Source organism: Microtus oregoni, unplaced genomic scaffold (assembly GCF_018167655.1).
Source record: "Microtus oregoni isolate MIOR12 unplaced genomic scaffold, Mior012 000050F_ref0000143, whole genome shotgun sequence".
Taxonomy (NCBI): domain Eukaryota; kingdom Metazoa; phylum Chordata; class Mammalia; order Rodentia; family Cricetidae; genus Microtus; species Microtus oregoni.
Genome location: NW_024543256.1, coordinates 8051425 through 8071837, shown reverse-complemented (window position 1 = coordinate 8071837; position 20413 = coordinate 8051425). Strand labels below are relative to the sequence as shown.

At 42.8% G+C, this 20413-nt stretch overlaps 1 protein-coding gene across 2 annotated transcripts in view; it reads left to right on the top strand.

The window, feature by feature from the left end:
• Positions 1-18367, top strand: part of LOC121437170 (synaptotagmin-like protein 4) — a 51679-nt gene extending 33312 nt beyond the window's left edge. Inside the window, exons 6-17 of one of the 2 annotated variants that reach the window (XM_041637016.1) lie at positions 3217-3318; positions 3763-3838; positions 4198-4288; positions 4404-4507; positions 5211-5306; positions 6470-6648; positions 6900-7002; positions 7900-8061; positions 12292-12400; positions 14609-14708; positions 15437-15645; positions 18127-18367. In XM_041637016.1, the coding sequence (XP_041492950.1) occupies positions 3217-3318; positions 3763-3838; positions 4198-4288; positions 4404-4507; positions 5211-5306; positions 6470-6648; positions 6900-7002; positions 7900-8061; positions 12292-12400; positions 14609-14708; positions 15437-15645; positions 18127-18275 (1480 nt within the window). In that variant the 3' untranslated portion in view covers positions 18276-18367. The remainder of the gene's footprint in view (positions 1-3216; positions 3319-3762; positions 3839-4197; positions 4289-4403; positions 4508-5210; positions 5307-6469; positions 6649-6899; positions 7003-7899; positions 8062-12291; positions 12401-14608; positions 14709-15436; positions 15646-18126) is intronic. The other variant, XM_041637017.1, reaches the window with a different exon arrangement.
• Positions 18368-20413: the final 2046 nt, after the last annotated feature.

Below are 20413 nucleotides of genomic sequence, written 5' to 3'. Positions count from 1 at the left end.
ATACAAACTAATTTTGAGTGAAAGAACTAGATCAACATTTGCCTGGAACCAGGGTCTGGAAGGGGAGGGCCGGATTGCTAAGGGGCATGGAGACACTTTGGAGAGTGATTAATATGTTCCTTAACTAAGCTGTAGCAGTAGCTTTTGACGTGCATGTCTCCTGCCAGAAATCATCAGTGTGCGTAATTAAGCACGTGCAGCTTATTTGTGTCAATTAGTTAAAAACAGCAGAAAACTGCAACCCAGGCACTTCTCCAACACCAGAGCTCTTCATTAGTTTCTATGCTCGTGTGCTGTTGGACTGTATATATGTACCGTGATTTTATCAGAGAGCCTTGGGGGCATGAGTCATCTGTTCCAGGTGCTGAGGCCCCTTATTCCTTTGTAGTTAAGGTTAAAAATGGCTTGGGTTTGCTGAACTTGATTAACGCATCTGACATCACTGCTCAGAATGTAATTTCTGAAATCTACTGCTTCTGGCTGTCTACGACCTCTTGTCTCATTGAATTGAGCAGCCTCTTATTTATTATAAACATGAAAACAGATTGAGCATAAGTGATTTTTACATAAAATTATGGAGCCTCCGAGATAATTGAATTCAACCCTTTTATTTTTATAGAAAAGAAAGCAGGATAAATGATTTACCTGAGATCATACAGATAAAGACCAGGACTCATATCTCGGGGTTTATTTTTACTGCGCAGATGTCAAATAATTGCTTTTTTGCCCTACGGTTGTTTACATCAGCTCAGGATCAGAACATATTCATCTTTAGGGAAGGAAAAGAGAAAAGAAAAGAAATACAAGCACCAAACAATCCATGGACCATTGTTGAATAGTGCCTCTAGAGGAATGATTGTTTGAAGTTCCTTTTCACTTCGCAGTGAAGCCGACAAAGGAATGATTTTTGAGGAAAAAGAAAACCAAGCTCCTTGCTGTGTCTCGTGTGATAAAGCTGGTACAGTTGTTGAGAATGACCTCTCTCTCACCTGTATATGTGAAGATTTCAATTCAGCTCCTTCTGTTTGTTTGCACAGACCTAGCTCAAACATCACCTGACAAGTTGGAAAGTTTATTCACTGGCGGAGACGTTGGAATAATATAGATTTGGTTACCTTGTTTCTGTTCATTTCTTTGCTAAATGTATGTGAAAGCTTACAGTGTGCCAGATGTGGTTTTGTGCGCTGGGATGCTATAGTGTGTACAAAAAAGCCCCTTGTTTGTAGATTGTAGATTTGGGAGTAGGGAGCACACAACGCAAATAATCAAATGTATAGTCTGTCAGATGTCGACAAGTTTGAGGGTGACAATCATCCGGAGTGAAGGGATACGGAGTGCCAGGAGCGCGTGGGTATATGTGCTGTTTTCCTCAGGATAGTAGGGCAAGTCCCAATAATAAGGAGACATTTGAAAAAATGCAGGGACAAACATGGAGGGTATTTGGTGAGTAGGAGGAGCATTGTAGACAGAAAACTAAGCAGGTCTAAAGAACACAGAATGCATTTGCCACATATGTAATCTGGAGTTGAGTTGGGGGGGTGTTGGTACATGGAAATATGCACAGAAATGGATGGGAAGCCAGTCGTGAAAGACTTTTTGACCCCTGTTGAGACTATAATTTATTTGGAGAGAGTGGAGGATGTCAGAATTGATGTTACAATTTTATTGCTTTTTGTTGTTGTTTACAAATTGAGGTTAAAATTTATGTAACATTAAACCATAATTTTCAATTTTGTAAAGTTTGAATCTATGAGTGTTAGAAATTTATGTTGTTGCACAACCAGCATAGCTATTGAGTGTCAGAACATCCCTACGACTCTAAAACGGAACCGCGTACGTTAACTAGTTCCTGCTAGTTCTTCCATCCTTTTCTCTGTGGTCTACCTTTCTGTATTTGTATACTTTGGGCTTATCCTCTGAATTGAATCACACCAACTGTGGGCATTCTGATTGGTTTGTTCAGTTAGCACAAAAATTCCAACATTCATCCATGTCGCTATATATACTAGAGTTCTTTGCTCATTTTTAGTTAAACAATATTCCTTTGTATTGCTATACAATATTTTGGTTGTCCCTTCATCTATAGATGAGCACTTGGACTATTCCTACCTTTCGAGTACTAAGAACAATGCTACGTGAGGCCAGGGAGATGGCTCAGCTGTTGAGAGCACTTGTTCCTCTTGCAGAAGACCTGGGTTTGGGTCCCAGCACCCATTTGGTGATTCACAACCGTTTGTAACTGTGGCTTCACATGATCCTGTGCCCTATTACTGCCCTCTATGGGCACCAGGCATGCACATAGCACACAGACATCCACGCAGGCAAAACATTAATACACATAAAATGAATGAATGAATGAATTCTAAAGAAATCAGGGGAATAAAGTATAACGTTACCACCAGGTATGATGTTGCAGGCCTGTAATTCTAGCAATCTGGAGGCAAAGGCAGGTGTATCTCTGTGAGTTCAAGGACAGCCTGGTCTGCATAGAAAGAACGACAAGTTTGGGGTACTTAGAAAGTAGATTGTAGTCTTCTGGTATGTAGAATGTGAAGAGTGAAGGGTGAGAGATGAACCTGGAGACCTAAGAAGCAGCAGGTCATCAGAAGTTTCCTGTTAGGCTAACGGGGTTAAACACAGTTTCCACAGAAAGGGGAAATGACTTAAGTGTTTGCAGTCTCCTCCCATGGTTGGGGATGCAGCTTAGTGGGAAAATATTTGCTTAGGGCACGTGAGGCCCTAAGTGTGAGTCCCAGCATTGTAAATCTGACTCCCATTTATGTTTAAAAAAATCATTCAGGCCAGGCGGTGGTGGCGCACACCTTTAATCCCAGCACTTGGGAGGCAGAGGCAGGCGGATCTCTGTGAGTTCGAGACCAGCCTGGTCTACAAGAGCTAGTCCCAGGACAGGCTCCAAAACCACAGAGAAACCCTGTCTCGAAAAACCAAAAAAAAAAAAATCATTCAGGTTACTACTATGGACCAGCGGGAAAGATACCTATCCAGAGGCAGGAAACCTCACTTCCCATAAAAGACCAGATCTTGGGTTTTGTTCGAATGTAAACACCGGATCTTGGTTTTCATTCTAGTGTAAACACCAGGTCGTGGTTTTTTATTCTGGAGTAAACACCAGGTCGTGGTTTTTGATTCTGGAGTAAACACCAGGTCGTGGTTTTTGATTCTGGAGTAAACACCAGGTCGTGGTTTTTGTTCTAGTGGGCCATTTGAAGTGCCGAAGCTGAGGAGTGGAAAGAGCGCGCTGGAGGCTGAGAGCGAAAGTCTGGATAGCTACACAGCTGACTCCGATAGCACCTCCAGGTGGGATTTCCTGCCTCTCTCACCTCTGACCATGCTGAGCTTTCATTTTCTTCTCTAGCAGCAGGATGCAGGTTTCTTCTACCTTGAATGTGCCTGGCATCTGTCCCAGGGCCCTTTGCTGCGACCTCAGCAGGAGTCTCCCTTAATACTTCTGCTGACCTGGCTCTGAGCACAGCTTCCTGGAGTGAGCTAACTTCCCTGGGATGCTGCACTGTGGAGGATTCTGCCCCTCTCCCATAGGAAAGGGAGAGTGTGCACCTGTGTGGGGGCAAGGTTGTTTGCCTGATTGTCGGCACTCCTCCCAGCTGACTTGGCAGTGAAACATGACTTCTCAGTTTGGTTGCTATAGTCATGATTGTGCCTCTCCTTCCTTACTAGTGCTTTGGGGCCTGGCTAGAAGAGAACGGGGAAGACCTGACTTAGTTCTAACTTCTATATTTCTAGGAGAGATTCTCTGGATAAATCTGGACTCTTCCCAGAGTGGAAGAAGATGTCTGCTCCCAAAACTAAAGTTGAAAAGGTAAAGTGCATAGCTATTGGTTTTACTTCTTTTCTTCCTCCTCCTTCCCTCCTTCCTCCTTCCCTCCCTCCCTCCCTCCTTCCTTCCCTTCCTCCCTCCCTTCCACCCTCCCTCCCTCCCCCCCTTCTGTCTTCTTATCTCAAGTCAGAATTTAAATCAGGAATTCAGCTAAAATTTTACTTAGATTCGTTTGGAAACATTTCAAAGGTCTTGGCTAAAATGTGCGTGGACATCTTTCCTTTAAGTTTGTTATAGTTGGGTTCCGATCTGGCCCATAAGCTGTTTGTGAGTACCCTTTACTCACTTCTTTGGTCTACCTGCTGGTCTTTTCCCATGCCCTTGCCCTTGTTCCCTTTTAGGAAATTCAGCCAGGGAGCCAAAATGCAGTCTGTGTTGACGAGGGTGACATGATATTCAAGAAGAACAGCAGAAAAATCCTGAGGCCTTCAGGTAGCCTCCCCTTCATGGCTACATGGGGCTCATTCATGTTCTGAGGGCTTTTGCTGTCTCTTGGTATGGAGTACAGCAGGTTTCTTTTGAGCTAAATTTTTGGTTTTCCATGCAGAATACACTAAGTCTGTAATTGACCTTCGGCCAGAAGATGTGGCACAGGAAAGTGGCATCTTGGGAGACAGGAGCAAATCCGTACCACGCCTCAGTGCAGATATGGTAAGCGCTCTTATGTTTCCCTTGGCCACACTATTAAAATTTTAAATTTAGAATTGGCTTAATTTAAATTAGAGTCCAAATTGCTTAATTATTTAGGAAAGGTGCAATGATCCTTATTTTCCCCAATTTCTGAAGAAGTGCTGTTTGTTGATTTGAAGAACTGTCTTTGTTGTCACCTACTGTTGACCACATTGTTGGGTATATAGTTGGCTACTGTGACTAAAATAGCAAGGAAAGACCAGTGAGGAGACTCAGGACAACAGCGCTTGCTGGGAAAGCCCAGCATGCTGAGTTTGATCCCCGGAGCCCATGTTAAGGTGGAAGGAGAAAACTGACTTTCTAAAGTTGTCTTTAGACTACCACATGTGTGTCATGGTACATGTATGGTTGAATACACACACACACACACACACACACATCATTATCATCATCATAATGGAATATACACAATACTACTACTACTACTACTAAAATTAAAAGCATACAAAGAGAAGGCTAGATGGGGTATTCAAATGGGAGACTTATAAAACTATTAAAAACCTATAATCTTTTGAGATATGAAGATATATTAAAAATAAGGACATGTGCACATATATTCACCTGAAAACTCAGAACTTTTGCAACGAATTTTGGTCCTTATTGAAGGAAAGACATTGGTTTTTGAGGCTTCCTTTTATTAACTCTGAAGTCTCCGTTGTTCCAGGAAGAAGAGGAGGAGGAAGAAGAGGACATTGACCATTTGGTGAAGTTGCATCGGCAGAAACTGGCCAGAGGCAGCATGCAGAGTGGCTCATCCATGGTATGTTCTATGTGTTTGTGTTGATAGACACATTGGGTACTGGGAAGGAAGGAAGAGCCAGCCTCCCTAGAGCAGACTGGGGACCTGAGGCAATCACCCCAATCCCTATTCCTAGGTAAGGGAAGGAAGGAAGAGCCAGCCTCCCTAGAGCAGACTGGGGACCTGAGGCAATCACCCCAATCCCTCTTCCTAGGTAAGGGAAGGAAGGAAGAGCCAGCCTCCCTAGAGCAGACTGGGGACCTGAGGCAATCACCCTAATCCCTCTTCCTAGGCAAGGGGAGTGCATTTCTTTGTTCCTGTCCTCACTTTAGAGCTTAGGTGCTCAGTGTAACTTCTAGGTGACTGCCTGAACCTCCCATCTGGAGGTTCTCCAGAGGGAATGAAGGCTCCCACTATTCTTCCATCACAGCTTTGTGAAAAGTATCTTTAGCTCCTCTGAAAGGATAACCAGGCCATGCAGTAAACAAGACCAGACTCCTTCATCTTAAGCTGCCCCCTGTTCTCACACTGAAGGCGAGCAGGTGTCAGGAGAAAGATCTTTGCCGGACTGGCATCAAGGTGTGGATAAAGCTCAATATGAAACAGCCTCATGGACATTTTGGGGACATTTGCTAATCAGGGCCTACGTCTGTCATAAGTACAAAGATTGCTATTTAGGTGAACAGATTTTCACATTCACACTGGAAGAAAATATAGAGCTCACCGCTACGTGTGAGGAGTGGTGGCTCTCCTGCTGTTCTCAGTTCTGGCCCAATCCCTTTCCTCCGTAGATATCGCTAGATAGAAGGTAGATAACTATGGCCCCATTTTAAAGCGTTAACTAACGCCTTCCAGCCAATGTTGCAGTGTGCATAACACACACCACAGATGCACTTAGGTGTGCCTTATCTTCCTGCTGCTTTTCACCATTCTACAGATGGGCAAAATCAGCAAGAGAGTGTGTAAAATGAGGGAAAGGGACAGTAGGAGTCTGTGTGTGCGCCCGGACAAGTTTGGATGTGCTAGTTATTGGCACTGACTGACCCTCAGGACAAAGGGCTGTTGGCAGTGCTGGCTCCTCACAGGCTCTCCTGAGACTTTTGGCTTTAGCACGGGGTACGATGGGCTCGATTGGGAATGTGGAGTTCGTCTTCCATAGACGTTTGTTATTGCTTTCCCTGCAGAGTACCATTGGCAGCATGATGAGCATCTATAGTGAGGCTGGTGACTTTGGGAACGTCTCTGTGACTGGCAAGATCGTCTTTTCTCTCAAGTTTGAGCAGAAAACACAGACTCTGGTCATTCATGTGAAGGAGTGCCACCAGCTGGCCTATGCTGATGAAGCCAAGAAGCGTTCTAACCCGTGAGTGCTTCTGGCTCCTGAGTAACACTTTGACAGGGAAGCTAGACCTTGGAAGCTGTCTGGGAATTCTTGATCCATATTGTCATCTCTCTGGGAGTAGAATAGTGAGTGTGACATAATAAAAGGCACAGGACTTGGAAAAAGCAAGACTGAAGATGTTAACAGAGTATTTTATTATATGCTGAGCAGGGAAGTAAAGAAGGGACTGGAGAAAGGCTAGCAAATAATTTAGCGTTGTCTTTGGTTTCTAGATATGTGAAGACTTATCTTCTGCCTGACAAGTCCCGCCAAGGGAAAAGAAAGACCAGCATCAAGCGGGACACCATCAATCCACTATATGATGAGACCTTTAGGGTATGTTTCTGAGCCTAGAGGGGAGAAGGTTTTGTTTTGCTTCTGTGCCTTTGTGATACAGTCATGCCTCTACAATGTGAGTGGGTGATCATGGGCATCTGCTCATATGCTGACCTCTTGGGGGAAGAGAACACAGGTAAACTTGGCTTCCTTGGATTGTTGTGAAGTTGGAAATTCACATGACCACATAGCTCATTTTAAAATTTTATTTGAGGCTCTAGAGAGATGATCCAGCAGCTCAGAGCTCTTGCTGCTCTTGCAGACAATTTGAGTTCAATTCCCAGCACCCACACAGTGGCTCACAACTGTCTATAACTCCAGTTCCAGGTGATCTAATGTCATAATCTGGCCTTGGTGACCATCTGCATGTGTGCATCGCACATAAATATACGCAGGCACACAGCCACATTAAACAAAGTAAGTAGAATCTTTTAAAAATGAAGTTGTTTGAGGGCCAGCAGGATGACTTAGCAGGTAAAGTCTGACAACCTGAGTTTGGTTCTCCAGACCTCTGACTCCGCACTCATGCTTGTCCCCACACATATAACATGATATTCATGTACCTGCATGCATGTGCACACACACACACATGCACAAATAAAATGTAATAAAAAATTAGAAGTAATTGGAGATGAAAGATCCCCTTGGAACTTGTTTGTGGATAGTCTTGTGTCCTTTCAGCCACTCCACAACAAACTTTATTACCCTGGCTTTCTATGGACTGTCTTAGGGTTAGTGAAAGAGGTTAGTTGAAGCTTTGAGCAGAGTAATTCAAAGTGCCAAGGAACTAAAACCATTTGACAGACTGTGGGGATAGTTTGCTTAGGGTTTGGAAGAATTTGTTTTTGAGGAGCTACTCCTAACTGACTACTGTGGGCTTGTTCTTTCCCTTCGCAGTATGAGATTTCAGAATCTCTTCTGGCCCAGAGGACTTTGCAGTTTTCCGTTTGGCATCACGGTCGTTTTGGCAGAAACACTTTCCTTGGAGAGGCGGAGGTCCACATGAACTCCTGGAAGCTGGATAAGAAGCTGGATCATTGCCTCCCTTTACATGGAAAGGTAGTCTGCCTTAAAGGTCTTTCCCTGCTTTGTTCCCAGGTAGATTGTCTGCCGCGCCCTCTGCTGGTCTGTGTTGGAAGTAGCTTTGCATGTAGTTTTCTGTAGAGTTCTACCACACCCTGCTGGCCTTTCTGAGTTTGGCAGCAATTTCGGAGGCTCTTGCATGTCAGTTTCAGGCAAAGCAAGAAGCTACTGTGTGCCAAGTTTTTCCTGCTAACCTTCCAGAGGCTAAATGTAACCTGACATCCTAACTTGCACCCCCCGTCTCCAGTCTAACCCTTGGAGTGTATCCTAATCTGCACCCCTTTTCCAAACTAAACATCCTGCTTTAGACGTGAAAAGCAAGAGAGTTGGCAGATCTGCAATGACTGTCCTCTTGGTTATGTGTGCAGGCCAGGGGAATTTTCCTTTAGAGGAACCCCTCAGATGTTAGTATAGTAAGATGGCATCATAGTGGTTGGCAGTTTAGTGCAGATCAGGATTAGAATCTTGCTTCTGTAACTTACTGGGGACTTTGAGAAACCGCCTACCTTCTGTGAGCCTCAATTTAGTTTTCTACTGAATGGTAGGTACAACAGTGCTACTCCCTGCTGCAGGACTGAATGCAGGGCGATCTTTAGTATGTAGCACATGATGGCCATTCCATAGCTTACTGCCATTCTGGTTGTGACAAAATGACTACATCAGAGAACTTTGGCGGCGACTTCCTAGTGATCACAATAAGCTGAAGACAAACCTCTTTGAAAGTTATAATAGTATTTTGAATGTTTGAAACAATGAACAGTGCATAGAGTATCTGTAGAAAGGTGGTCTAGAAACAGAATGGGGCTGCCTGATGTGAGCCTCATGTGCAAGAGATTTACTTTTATCTGTTCCATTTTGTTATTGTCTTTTAGTTTTATTTTAAACCGTTAAATTTTTACCCTATTAAGGATATTAAATGTAAAATGATCTATATATGCATAGTTCCAATTTTAAACAACAAATCATATATAAAAACAAAGTCAATTTCATTACTTAGAAATAGCCATTCAACAAGTATTTAAGTATCCTTCTAGAATTTTTATATTAAGCAGCATAGATAGCATCTATCTATCTATCTATCTATCTATCTATCTATCTATCTATCTCACCTGTAAATTCATATGCCCTATTGTTCATATATATGTGTATATATATATATATATATATATTCTTGATTTTAACAATTTATTATAGGCATTCCTCTATGCCATTACTTACAGGTCTATCTCATTTTACTTGCTACATAATATTCTCTCACAGTTCTGTATTATAAACTTATTTACCAATCCCCTACCAGTGAGTACTTACATTGTTTATTTTTAGAAACTATGCTGTCATATATCTCGTTTTCAGTACTGGTGGTCAAACCAAGAGCTTCCTATATGCTAAACAAGGGCTATACCACTGAGCCATGCCCCATCCCCGCTCTTTGCCATCTTTGGGGATTGTAATTGTCAGAGAAAGCCCTAGTGGTGAAATAGCCGAGTCAGAGGAGTGTGTATCTAGTAATCAGAGGGCTGTTGCCTTCCAGAAAATGTAGTGACATTACATTTTGCCCCTTTAAGTAGTCATAAAAACAGAAAAGGAATTACTGTCAAAGTAAAACATGCTGTTAGAACCTTAGAATTCCTTAGCATTTGCTATGCAAATCAGTCTCCCAGTAGGCTGGAGTTTGTATAATTACATTGAAAATGTCACTCTAAAGTACCATGGATAGCCATGACAAAAATGTCACACATGAGAATGGCGGTGTTTGCTCTGTGGCAATGAAGGTGTGCTGTGGAAGCGCACGTGCCAGCGCCTACGCACGACTAAACTCAGGGTCGAAGGTTCCCTAAAGTCAGCTCCCTAAGAGCTAATGAAGTGTGCAGACAGTTTATGAAATAAAATACTCTCTTGTCTCCCTCATTAAAAGTTTGTAATAACTTGAAATTTTCCCCTGATATATTTTATTTAAAACTCTATCAAATCATTCCACTATAGTGTGATTTTAGTATGTAAGTTGTATTACTATACACAAAGTAAGGTTTGTAAAACCAAATTTTTAACTAAAAAATTAAAATCATACATTTCTTTTAACTTAAAATAATCTATATTTAATGTTTCTGGCTTTCTGACTCCCCAGCAATCCATGCGCTAACAATCTCCTCCCACTTCTTGTCTGCCTTCCCCACAGACTAAGCTTGTGTATTCTGGATCTGCAGTAAGTCTAGTGAAACATAGGAGTTTATACCCACCAGTAGCAGCATGCTCAGTGGTGAGAACCTAGCTTAGCCCAGTCTCAAGAGCAGGGGCAGGTAAAAGGGCATCATCTCCAGACGGTGCGAGCCCGTGCTGGAAACTGGAGCATAAAGAAAGCGACACCATGTGAGCCAAGAGAGAGGAGCAGTCCTGCCTCCCAGAGCTCCCTGCTCTGTGTCCTTGCAATTTGTTCGTTCATTGTTAGACTCGCGCAGTCAGCATGGGATACCTATGTAAACTAGGGACTGTGCTAAGAGTCGGCCTTTCTAGGACGACCAAAAATAAGATTAACTCCTGTCCTTCTGGCACACGGGTTGTAGTGATGGTTGTTAACTAAAAATATGTAAGTCAGGTGCTGAAGATCTCAGTTGTAGAGTATATGCTTAGCAGGTATTAGGCCCTGGGCTTCATACCCAGTACTGAAGGAAATAGGCAAACTGTGAAATATTAAAATCTGTGTAGCAGACTTTTACCTAACCCTAAATTCTGTACAACCCGACCACCAAATTTTAGAGTATGTTTTCTTTTTGAAAATCAGATGTGTCTCTTTTTCACAAACAGGACACTGTTGGTGATGATAGAGGAAGTAGGGAAAGGTCTTCTGGCTTTTCCCAGTCTGTTCTCCTTGCTCTAGATTGTTCTTCATTCTGGTGCTAAAAGTCATGGACTCTGGAACCAGTGTGTCTGAATCTGAATCCTAGGTCTGGTAATTACTAGATGTGTGTCTGTGGGAAAAGGACTTAACCTCTCTGTTTCTTTATTCAATGGCCCATAAAATAAGGGTAATACCTATTTTGTAGATATTACTCAATGTATTAAATAAATGATATAGTTATACTACTAAAACACTTTCTGGCAAACAGTAGAAGCTATATTAGAAACATTAATAAAATCATTGCACATGTATAGTTTTAATACTTTTTATGTTTTATTTCATATTTATCTTATATTTTATGTTATTAGTTTAGATTTTTCTACTTCTTGTTTTGTTTACCTAACAGTAAGTATATATTTTTTTATTTTCCCTTTTCAGAAAGCGTAAGTTCAGTATAGTCTTATTTTAGTATATAAACGAAAGCATAGATTTAGGTTTATTTCACCCAGCAGTTATAAGGTGGATTTTTTTCTAGGCATATAACTAAATATGTGTTATATTCAATAGAATTTGAAATAAAAAAACCAGCAACACTTCTAGGAGCAATTGACACATAGCCAGGATAGGAAGCATGGCTAGAATCGTCTGGGTTCGATTTTAATTGGGTGGCTTATAAGAGGAACACGGCGTTCAAGCTATTGCTCAGGAGAGGAAAGTTGACTGCTTCCTTTTCTGTAGTGACCTTTCTTTCCTTGTTCTTGGGCTATCAGAGATAGCCTGTGTTCTTTCTGATAGCCTCATGCCACACGTTACATGAAGGCGTTCAAATCACTCTTAACCCTGCTTGTGTTCGCTGACACGGAGACTGCTTCCACTTGGCCCTTACTAACAGCGCTGGTACTGAGATTCTTAATCATGTGTCAGTCATTCCTTTGTGAGTTTGTGTGGCCACCTTGTTGGCATACCTTCGGGAGCATTTGGGATCTAGTGATCATGTCCCCAGAGTGCACAATAGCGAGCCTTGATTCTTCTGGATCTCCTCCTGGAGAGGCTACCAAAGAAAACTGTAACTGCTATGGGATTGTAGCCATTAAAGAGGGACTGTCTTATGCCATGAACCTGTTCTTGGGGTCATTTTATTTATTCATTTTCTTATTTTCTTATTTTTGAGCTAGGGTCTGGACACCTATGTATTCTAGGCTGACATCAAGCTTGTGACCGTTTTACTTCAGCCTCCCCAGGGCTGAGGTTGCAGAGGTGTATCACCACACTCACCCATGGGAACAACTTTATAATCCTCTCAGGGAGAGGGCCCAGCGTTTCCTCAGAGGGAGGCCTGATTTCACTTGTTGGGTTTCCCTATGTTTCAGATCAGTGCTGAGTCCTCACCTGGCTTGCCAGCACACAAAGGCGAGTTGGTGGTTTCATTGAAATACATCCCAGCCTCCAAACTTCCCGTTGGAGGTGACCGGAAAAAGAGTGAGTTTTCTTTGGGTCCCTGGATTCAGCTGCTCTTAGCTTCTATACAGGGTGTGTGAGAGATTGCTACTGGCTCTGTTGGCTAGGGCAGGCTGGGATGTTTCCTGGATCTTCTAGGTAGGATTCCCTTCCTAAGGAAGCCTTTACCTCTCTCAACTGGAAGGAAATGCCATACATTGCGCTGACATTCCTTTTAGGTGACCTTTAGGCTGTTAATGTGATTTGGTCTCGTTCATCTGTGTCAAGCTACTAAGAAGGCAGAAGAGAAGAGGAGCTTTGTGGCCGAGAAAGGTGCTTGGATATGGGAAGAGCAAGGCTGAGTCACCAACATGACCAGCATGGGGCTGGTGATTGTAGAAACATAGATGAGAGAGTTATGGTACTTGTCCTTTGAGGACAAGTTGGTTTTTTTTATTATTCAGAAAGGTAATCATATGCCCAAGCCACCCACCAGTGAGGGTGATGGAGAGAGAGCTTTGTTGAGGAAGTAATATCGAAACTGGACCTTGAGATTTTACCAGGTACAAACGGAGGGAAGATGAAAGAGAGGAACTGTTCTGGAAGAAGGAACAGGACTAGCACAGGAATTTAAAGAGCTTGGTAGCTGGGTGAGGTGGTTCCTGCTTATAGTCCTGGCACTTGGGAGGCTAAGGCAGGAGAATTAACATGAAATTTCAGGCTGGATAGGTTATACACTGAGTGATAGGCCAGACTTAGCTGTAGAGTGAGAGCCCGCTTCCAAAAAGTTGCAATCTAAAACAAAAAGAAAAATGAAGTAATATATTAAAAATATAGACAAGGGATACAGTTCAGTTCATAGAGTGCTTGCAGAGCATGCATTAGGACCTCTGTTGTACGCAGGGAACATGGCATAAACTGATGCTTGGGAGGTGGAGGCAGGAGGTCAGGAACTGAAGGTCATCATTAGACCAGCTACACAGTGAATTTGAGATCAGCCCAGGCTACTACATGGGACTCTGTCTCATAAAAGTCCTTTGTATACACGCCTGGTAAACGTAGAGTTTTAGGCCAGCGGTCTGGAGTATGTTCCCAGTTACAGAGGAGCTGAAGTTGTGGCGTGAGTGTGCTTGTGTGTGAGTACAGCTGGGATTGGAGATGAGTCTGGAGCCATCTGAAAAGAAAAGACTGTGAGTGAAGAGTTTAACTTGATCTGCTGGCAATGGCAAAGCAAGGTTCTTTTTTTTAAAAAAAAAAAAAAATATACCCTCAGCAAAGTATAATGTAGAAGATTTGAGCAATCAATAGATCCCAAGGAGAGTATGCAGAATGACTAGAAAAGAAGCAAAGACCAGGCCTTTGGCAACAGGAACATTTTAAAGGATGAAGACCTGGAAAATGTCAGTGAGGGAGAGGGTTATCAGGACGTCAAAGGGCCTGTTTGAAGGAGAGAGTTTGAAGAGGAGGTGGGTAGGAGCTCTCAGCCTTTCTCAACACTACAGGTGACCAGGCCAGATGAGGCCTGAGAAGACACTGCTTGTCTGAATTAGACTGGAAGACATTAATGAAATCTGATTTCACAAGAAACTAGGCTGCAGGAATGTGGCAGAGAAGAGGAGGTGATGAACGTGGTCATTCTTGGCAAGGGTAATTGGTCGTGGTGAAAGGAAGGAAAGGTACAGAGGACAGCTTCCGAAGGATCTGATCGGAGGATGGGGGTTTTCTCTGAAAGTGGATATTTTAAAAGAAGAAACAGTAAGATCAGCCTATATTCAGACTGAGGGCAAGGCGTCAGTCTGGGGAAAGGGATATTCAAAATGGTAGGTGGGGGTGGACATTGATGGTGTCTGGTGAGTTCTGTGCAGTAAGGGTTGAAGTCAAGAACTCAGCAGAGGAGTTCCTTCTGCTTTAATTGCTTAGCAAATGCCAGGCACCTTTGCTTCTTGGTAACTCATGTAAAATGGAGACAACTGTAGTGTGTAACTCATAGGATTCTTTGGAGGAATGGAATTGCTTACAGTGGTGTTTGGTTCGCAGCGAGTTTTCAAGGAGCATTTGTTGCGGTTGGGGTTATTTATTTTGTCCCTACTGCTAATGCTAGGCAATGCGCTAGGAACAGAGGACACGGGCACAATTCAGTTAAGGAGTCTGCTGTATCCCAAAGTAAGGAGAGGAAGTGCTATGTAATTAAAGCACAGGACATACCTGGTGGTGTGGCGGTTTTCTTGCAATGGCTGACATCCCTTACAGGTAAAGGTGGGGAAGGGGGAGAACTCCAGGTGTGGATCAAAGAAGCCAAGAACCTGACGGCTGCCAAATCAGGAGGGACTTCAGACAGCTTTGTCAAGGGGTGAGTCCCTGGACCAGCATCACGCTAACCAGTGAGTTATAGGGCAAGCAAGTTAGCCGGGAACCCATTCGAATTTCCCTCTGTAGATCCATCCTGCCCTCATCCTACCATCCTCAGCAGCTTTGGTTCTGAAATTAGGGAATGGTGAGACCTTCACCTCCCACCCACGTTTTGTACTGCCCTGAGATCTGTTCGGTCTCAACTGTGGTGCTGGCTTTCAAACTGGAGGGTGACAGACAGCTAGGTTCTGACTCTCTGGCTAGTCCTCGTCTGGAATCCTAGGGGGACAGTCCATGCTCCCTGACTTATCTAGATTTGCAGTCCTAGGCTCTGTTGTCCACAGTTTTTAAATAGTGTAAGCTTCATCTATATTGGGGGGCCATTTACTGACTTAAGGTCCCCAAGAAGTCATGTTTAACTAAGCTTATACCTGTTAGTAATGGCTTCATGTACCTTATGTGAGGAAAGTGGAACGACATATTAAATGCCTCCTTGGTGGTGCATAGAGCGAAGCATGACTGACGTAGTCATTTTCTCTCCAGGCTAAAGTCAATAGATAATCTAGTGGAAGTAGTGGGGAGTCTGCCTCAGCTTATTCAAAGGAGGGCTTGTGTGCACACTGACCTGGTTGTCGGCTTACCATCCTGGGCTAGGCCTGTGGTAGGGGCAAGGGGAATTTAGATGTACTGCCGGCTTGTAGGTGTTGCTAACTCCCCACCCTCTGCCAGATACCTCCTTCCCATGAGGAACAAGACCAGTAAGCGTAAAACTCCTGTGATGAAGAAGACCCTGAATCCCCACTACAACCATACCTTTGTCTACAATGGTGTGAGGCTGGAAGACCTCCAACACATGTGCCTGGAACTGACTGTCTGGGACCGAGAGCCCCTGGCCAGCAATGACTTCCTGGGAGGGGTCAGGCTGGGTGTTGGCACTGGTGAGACTCTCTCCCCATCTGATCAGCACTTGTCGTAAAGGCCTCTTGTCTATCTAACTCTTCCTACCTCTCACCCTCCGTGATACACAAAGATTGCTTCTGACAGAATTTCTTTTCCTTTATGTAAACATCCAACAAGTGCTTACTGAGTATCTGCTACCTTCTAGGCTTAAGGGAGGGCTGAACTCATACAGTGTTTTCTGTACAGAAAGGTGACCCTGAAAGCCAGGGGCTTCATTATCCTCCCACAAAAGAAGATCTAAAAACTACCTAAATACCTGACTTGTGATTCCTATCTTCTATCTTGGGATAATGAGAAGGGTTTTTTTGCCAGCAAATCTGTGCTCTCCAAAGATTCTAAACTTAGCCCTTGCTTCGCAGCGGTTCTTTGTCTATAATGTGTTTCTTCTGTATGATCCATTTCATTTGATTTGATTATTGAAAGGGAATATAGACATGCTCTGATGATACCAATCTCTTTGTCTATATCTTTGTTTTGAGACAGGATCTCCTGAAGTCCAGCTTGGCCTCAAACTTCTAATACTCTTTACCTCCATCTCTCAAGTGCTCAGCTAATAGACATGCACCAACATGTTCAGGTCTAATTTTATTAAATAAAAGTAAATCTTCTGTTGACCACATCTCCAGCCCACCCCTAGAAAGAGTGATCTGTGTTTCATGGCCTTTCCTTCAGTTCTCAGTTCATTATGATATGACTTCCATATTTCTACTCTTCTGAGTCTTATTCATGCCAAAGTGAGGTTATTCTCACTCTAAGAATTCCCAAGTACTATTTAAGAGAGCAGATTAATTCCTTTTTCTTGAAATCCTTACCACTTGCTGCCTTCTTGACTTACTTTGACTCCATTGCACACCATTGTTCACTGTCTTTCCTGGGTTCTTCATTCTGCATGTCTGTATTCAAACTTGAAATGAGGCTGCTCTCTGGGCTTGGGCTTGGATACTCTTTTTTTCTTCTTTTTCTAGTCTTGATCAGGCCTCTCCAACCTTTTGACATGGGGACATTTTAAAGTATAGTGTTCATACCCAAGAACTGCACAATCCAGTTATCAAGAAATCACAGAAAGTAAAAAAAAAGTCATTGTTTCAATTAGTTATGATTTTGTGTTAGACCACATTCATGGCTATCCTTGAGCCATGCAGCTCTTGTTGGACATTTCTGTGGGATTCTTATAACTTTCATTCATAACTGTATATGAATTACTAATAGAAAACACCTACAATGGTATTTTTGCACATATAAGCTACTTCATGTTGGTTCCCTGTGTAAAAAACGTTTTGGTGACTTTCTTCCACCTTAGAAATTCTTACCAAGTTTACAGACCCTGTATAATCTAGACTCTTCCTTTTTTATTCTTCCTGTATCATTTTCTTTCTTATTCTAACTTCTACTCTGCTCTCCAAATATGCCACGTTACTTCCTGCTTTGGGACTTTAAAATGATTGTCTTTCCTATTCACATGTAATGTCCCTAAGGGCAGGGACATTTTTTTGTGTGTTTTTTTTTTTTTTTTGTTTTTTCGAGACAGGGTTTCTCTGTGGCTTTGGAGCCTGTCCTGGAACTAGCTCTTGTAGACCAGCATTTTTTTTTGTGTTTTAATCAATATATCTCTAAATTGGCATAGAGTAGGCACCCAGGAAATGTTCATTGAGTGAATGAATTATTATACAAAACATAGAAGTAAGATCACATTATCCTAACTTTGGAGAATTTACAGCTATAATAAAAGGTATTCAGAGCTTGGGCATAGTTATATATGCCTTGAAGCTTAGCATCTGGCAGACAGAGGCAGAAAGATTGCCACAAGTGGGCTGGAGAGATAGCTCAGTGGTTAAGAGCATTGCCTGCTCTTCCAAAGGTTCAATTCCCTGCAACCACATGGTGGCTCACAACTATCTGTAAAGAGGTTTGGTGCCCTCTTCTGGCGTGCAGACATACACACAGATAGAATATTGTATACATAATAAATAAATAAATAAATAAATAAATAAATATTTAAAAGAAAAAAAAAGATTGCCACAAGTTCAAGGCCAGGCAGGGTTTCAGTGTGAACTTCTGTCTTCAAGGGGGGGGGGGGGAGTCAACATTTTGAAAATTGAAGGATCCATGTGTATTAACCAGCCCACTGCCTTTTTACTGTGTATTCAAGAAACTATTCTTTTAAAAACGAAGTCAAGTTGCTAATGACAGAAGGGTAGCAGTTCTGGTATGAGGTGTCAGACACCAGAGCTCTGAAAAAGCCACTAAAAATAAAGCCCCCGTTGAGATTTTGAAATGGCAAGTCCCATTTCATCAACCTGCAGTCTCCTGATGGTCTCTGGGGCACACGTGCTGTTGTCAGCATTCTATCTTCACTGTACATTGTTGTTTCTGGGTTGGCCTCCCCCACTATGTGACCCGTCCTCCCTGATGGACTAGTGGAGGGACTCTGTTCAGCCTGTTCTGCTGTTTCTCCTCAGGGATCAGTAATGGCGAAGTGGTGGACTGGATGGATTCGACTGGTGAGGAAGTGAGCCTGTGGCAGAAGATGCAACAGTACCCAGGGTCTTGGGCAGAAGGAACTCTGCAGCTACGTTCTTCAATGGTCAAACAGAAGCTAGGTGTATGAGTCCCTATCTTTGTCTGCAGGTGCAGCCCTGGTAATCCAAGTCAAAGGCTAAGCAACCACAGTGAGAGCTTGCTAATTTAATGTGTGTGCATGTATGTTTATAAACATGTATTTCTGCAGATCTTATTTTGCTAGCTAGTGTGATACAGATGTGTTCCTTCCTTTAAAGAAGCCCAAGAAGAAGGGTCTTTTCGAGTGGTTTTTATTTATGTATAGTATATTTTCAGTGCTCATAGTTGCCTCTGTCTTTCTGTTCTTTAACCAACTTTAAAAGTCTTTTACAGCAACTCTCTACTTTCTGTCCTGCTATCCTCACTCCCACTTCCCCTGGAAGTATGGCTGTTTGGAGCAGTAGCTGTAGTTTGTGGATCTAGGTGTGCAAGGTCTGGTATTTCAAGACAGTGCACTATGGGAGAGGGATTTACTAACAGTCCTTCCTCTCCGGTTTGTATTTTATCTCATCATCTACCTGGATACATTTTTAGAAATTGCCTTTTAACTGTTTTTTAAGCAATTTCCACCTTGTGTGAGTGTAGTGGCTTTCTTTGAAATGCAGCAAAAACTCTCCAGCTCCTTCCTAGACCTTTGGGGAACACTTATAATGGAGCCACTTTAGAAAAATCACTCTAATTAGATAATGGCCTTTTCACTGGGACATTAACCTGCCCTGTGAGACCTACTAGCTGATCCCAGAAGGTCTATGTGACTCCGAAGAAAGTTTCTCACAGCCCATGTTGAATTCTCTTTTTTCAACTGTTTTAGCAGTTGTTAAAGAGGGATTTCCTTATTTCCCTAATGGAGGATGAGACATCTTCACTCTCATGTACTATAGCTTTTTCTAAGTTGGTGGCTGGGGTGTGCTGTTGCATAGAACATAGTCTCTATACCTCCGTTTCAGTCAGAAGAGCCAAAGACTGTCTAAAGCGATACAGTACTCCCCAAGGCTGGGGATTATTACCACCCCATGAAAATGTGGATGGAATTGCCCAGCTATTCAGACTTTTGACCTAATATATTTTCAGTTCCCGTTTTGGTTGATTCCTAAACTTGACCTGCACGTAACAGCGGAGTAGCATGTTGAGACTTATAAGGGAGATCTAGTGAGCTCTCATTTCCTGCTCCTCACTCTTCGATACTCAACTTTTCATTCATGGCAGTCTATCTCTACAGAGGTGTGTGTGGAAGGAGTCCGTGCCAGAGAGGAAATCCTGTCGATGGAGCCGGCTGCAGATTGACTTTCCTGTTGGGTCTCTGAATTCAGCGGGGTGATTAAGATTGTATGCGTGAATTGCATAGAATGTTCTTCAGAGATCTATTTAATGTGGATTGATACTGTTAACGGAAGTGTAACTCAAGAGCCCGGCTCACACTTGTTGTTTGGTATTCCACCTTGACTTGCATGCGTGTTTCAATAAAGCTTTCTCACTTGACTGTTTACATGGTGAATTCTGCAGATGATTTTGTCTCTGTTCTCCTGACTTATTGTTGCCACTTTCACTCATAGCTTGAAGGTCAGAACCAGAGTAATAAATCCACCTTGCTATACTGGAAGAAAACCAACCTTTTCCCACACTGCTGTCTGATACCCTTGTTGAGCCCACGTTCCTTGTCCTACATGTTTGGAATCTAAAAGTAGCACTACTCTTAGCCCCCTCAGGGACCAATAAGAGTCGGCCTTTGGCTTTGTAGAGTGGCCCTCGCTGGAAGAAGAGAGATGTTCACACAGGCACAAGGGAACACTTTCCATGTTACCCCTACTTCCTTCTAGATTATTCGGTTTCTTTTGGAGGTCAGGATTTTTATTTTCTCATCTACTCCATTATTTAGATTCAAGAGCTAAATCGGAGATGTTATACAACTCACCTTTGAAATAAGGCTCCGATCTTCTAGCTAAAGCTCAAGTGATTCTTGGCCTCTGTGCAAAAGCATATTTGTGAAAGCCAAGTACATCTTGTATACAAGGGTTTGCATGAGATTGTCTGACTTTCTACAACAGCTCATGAAGTAGGAAACCTTCCCTTCTTGCAGACCAAACATGAGCTCCTTGTCACGTGACTGAATTGGAATTTGAATCCAGACCTGACTCTACCATGTTGCCTTCTGTGAGAATGATGTATGCTAAGGGCAGAACATCAAAC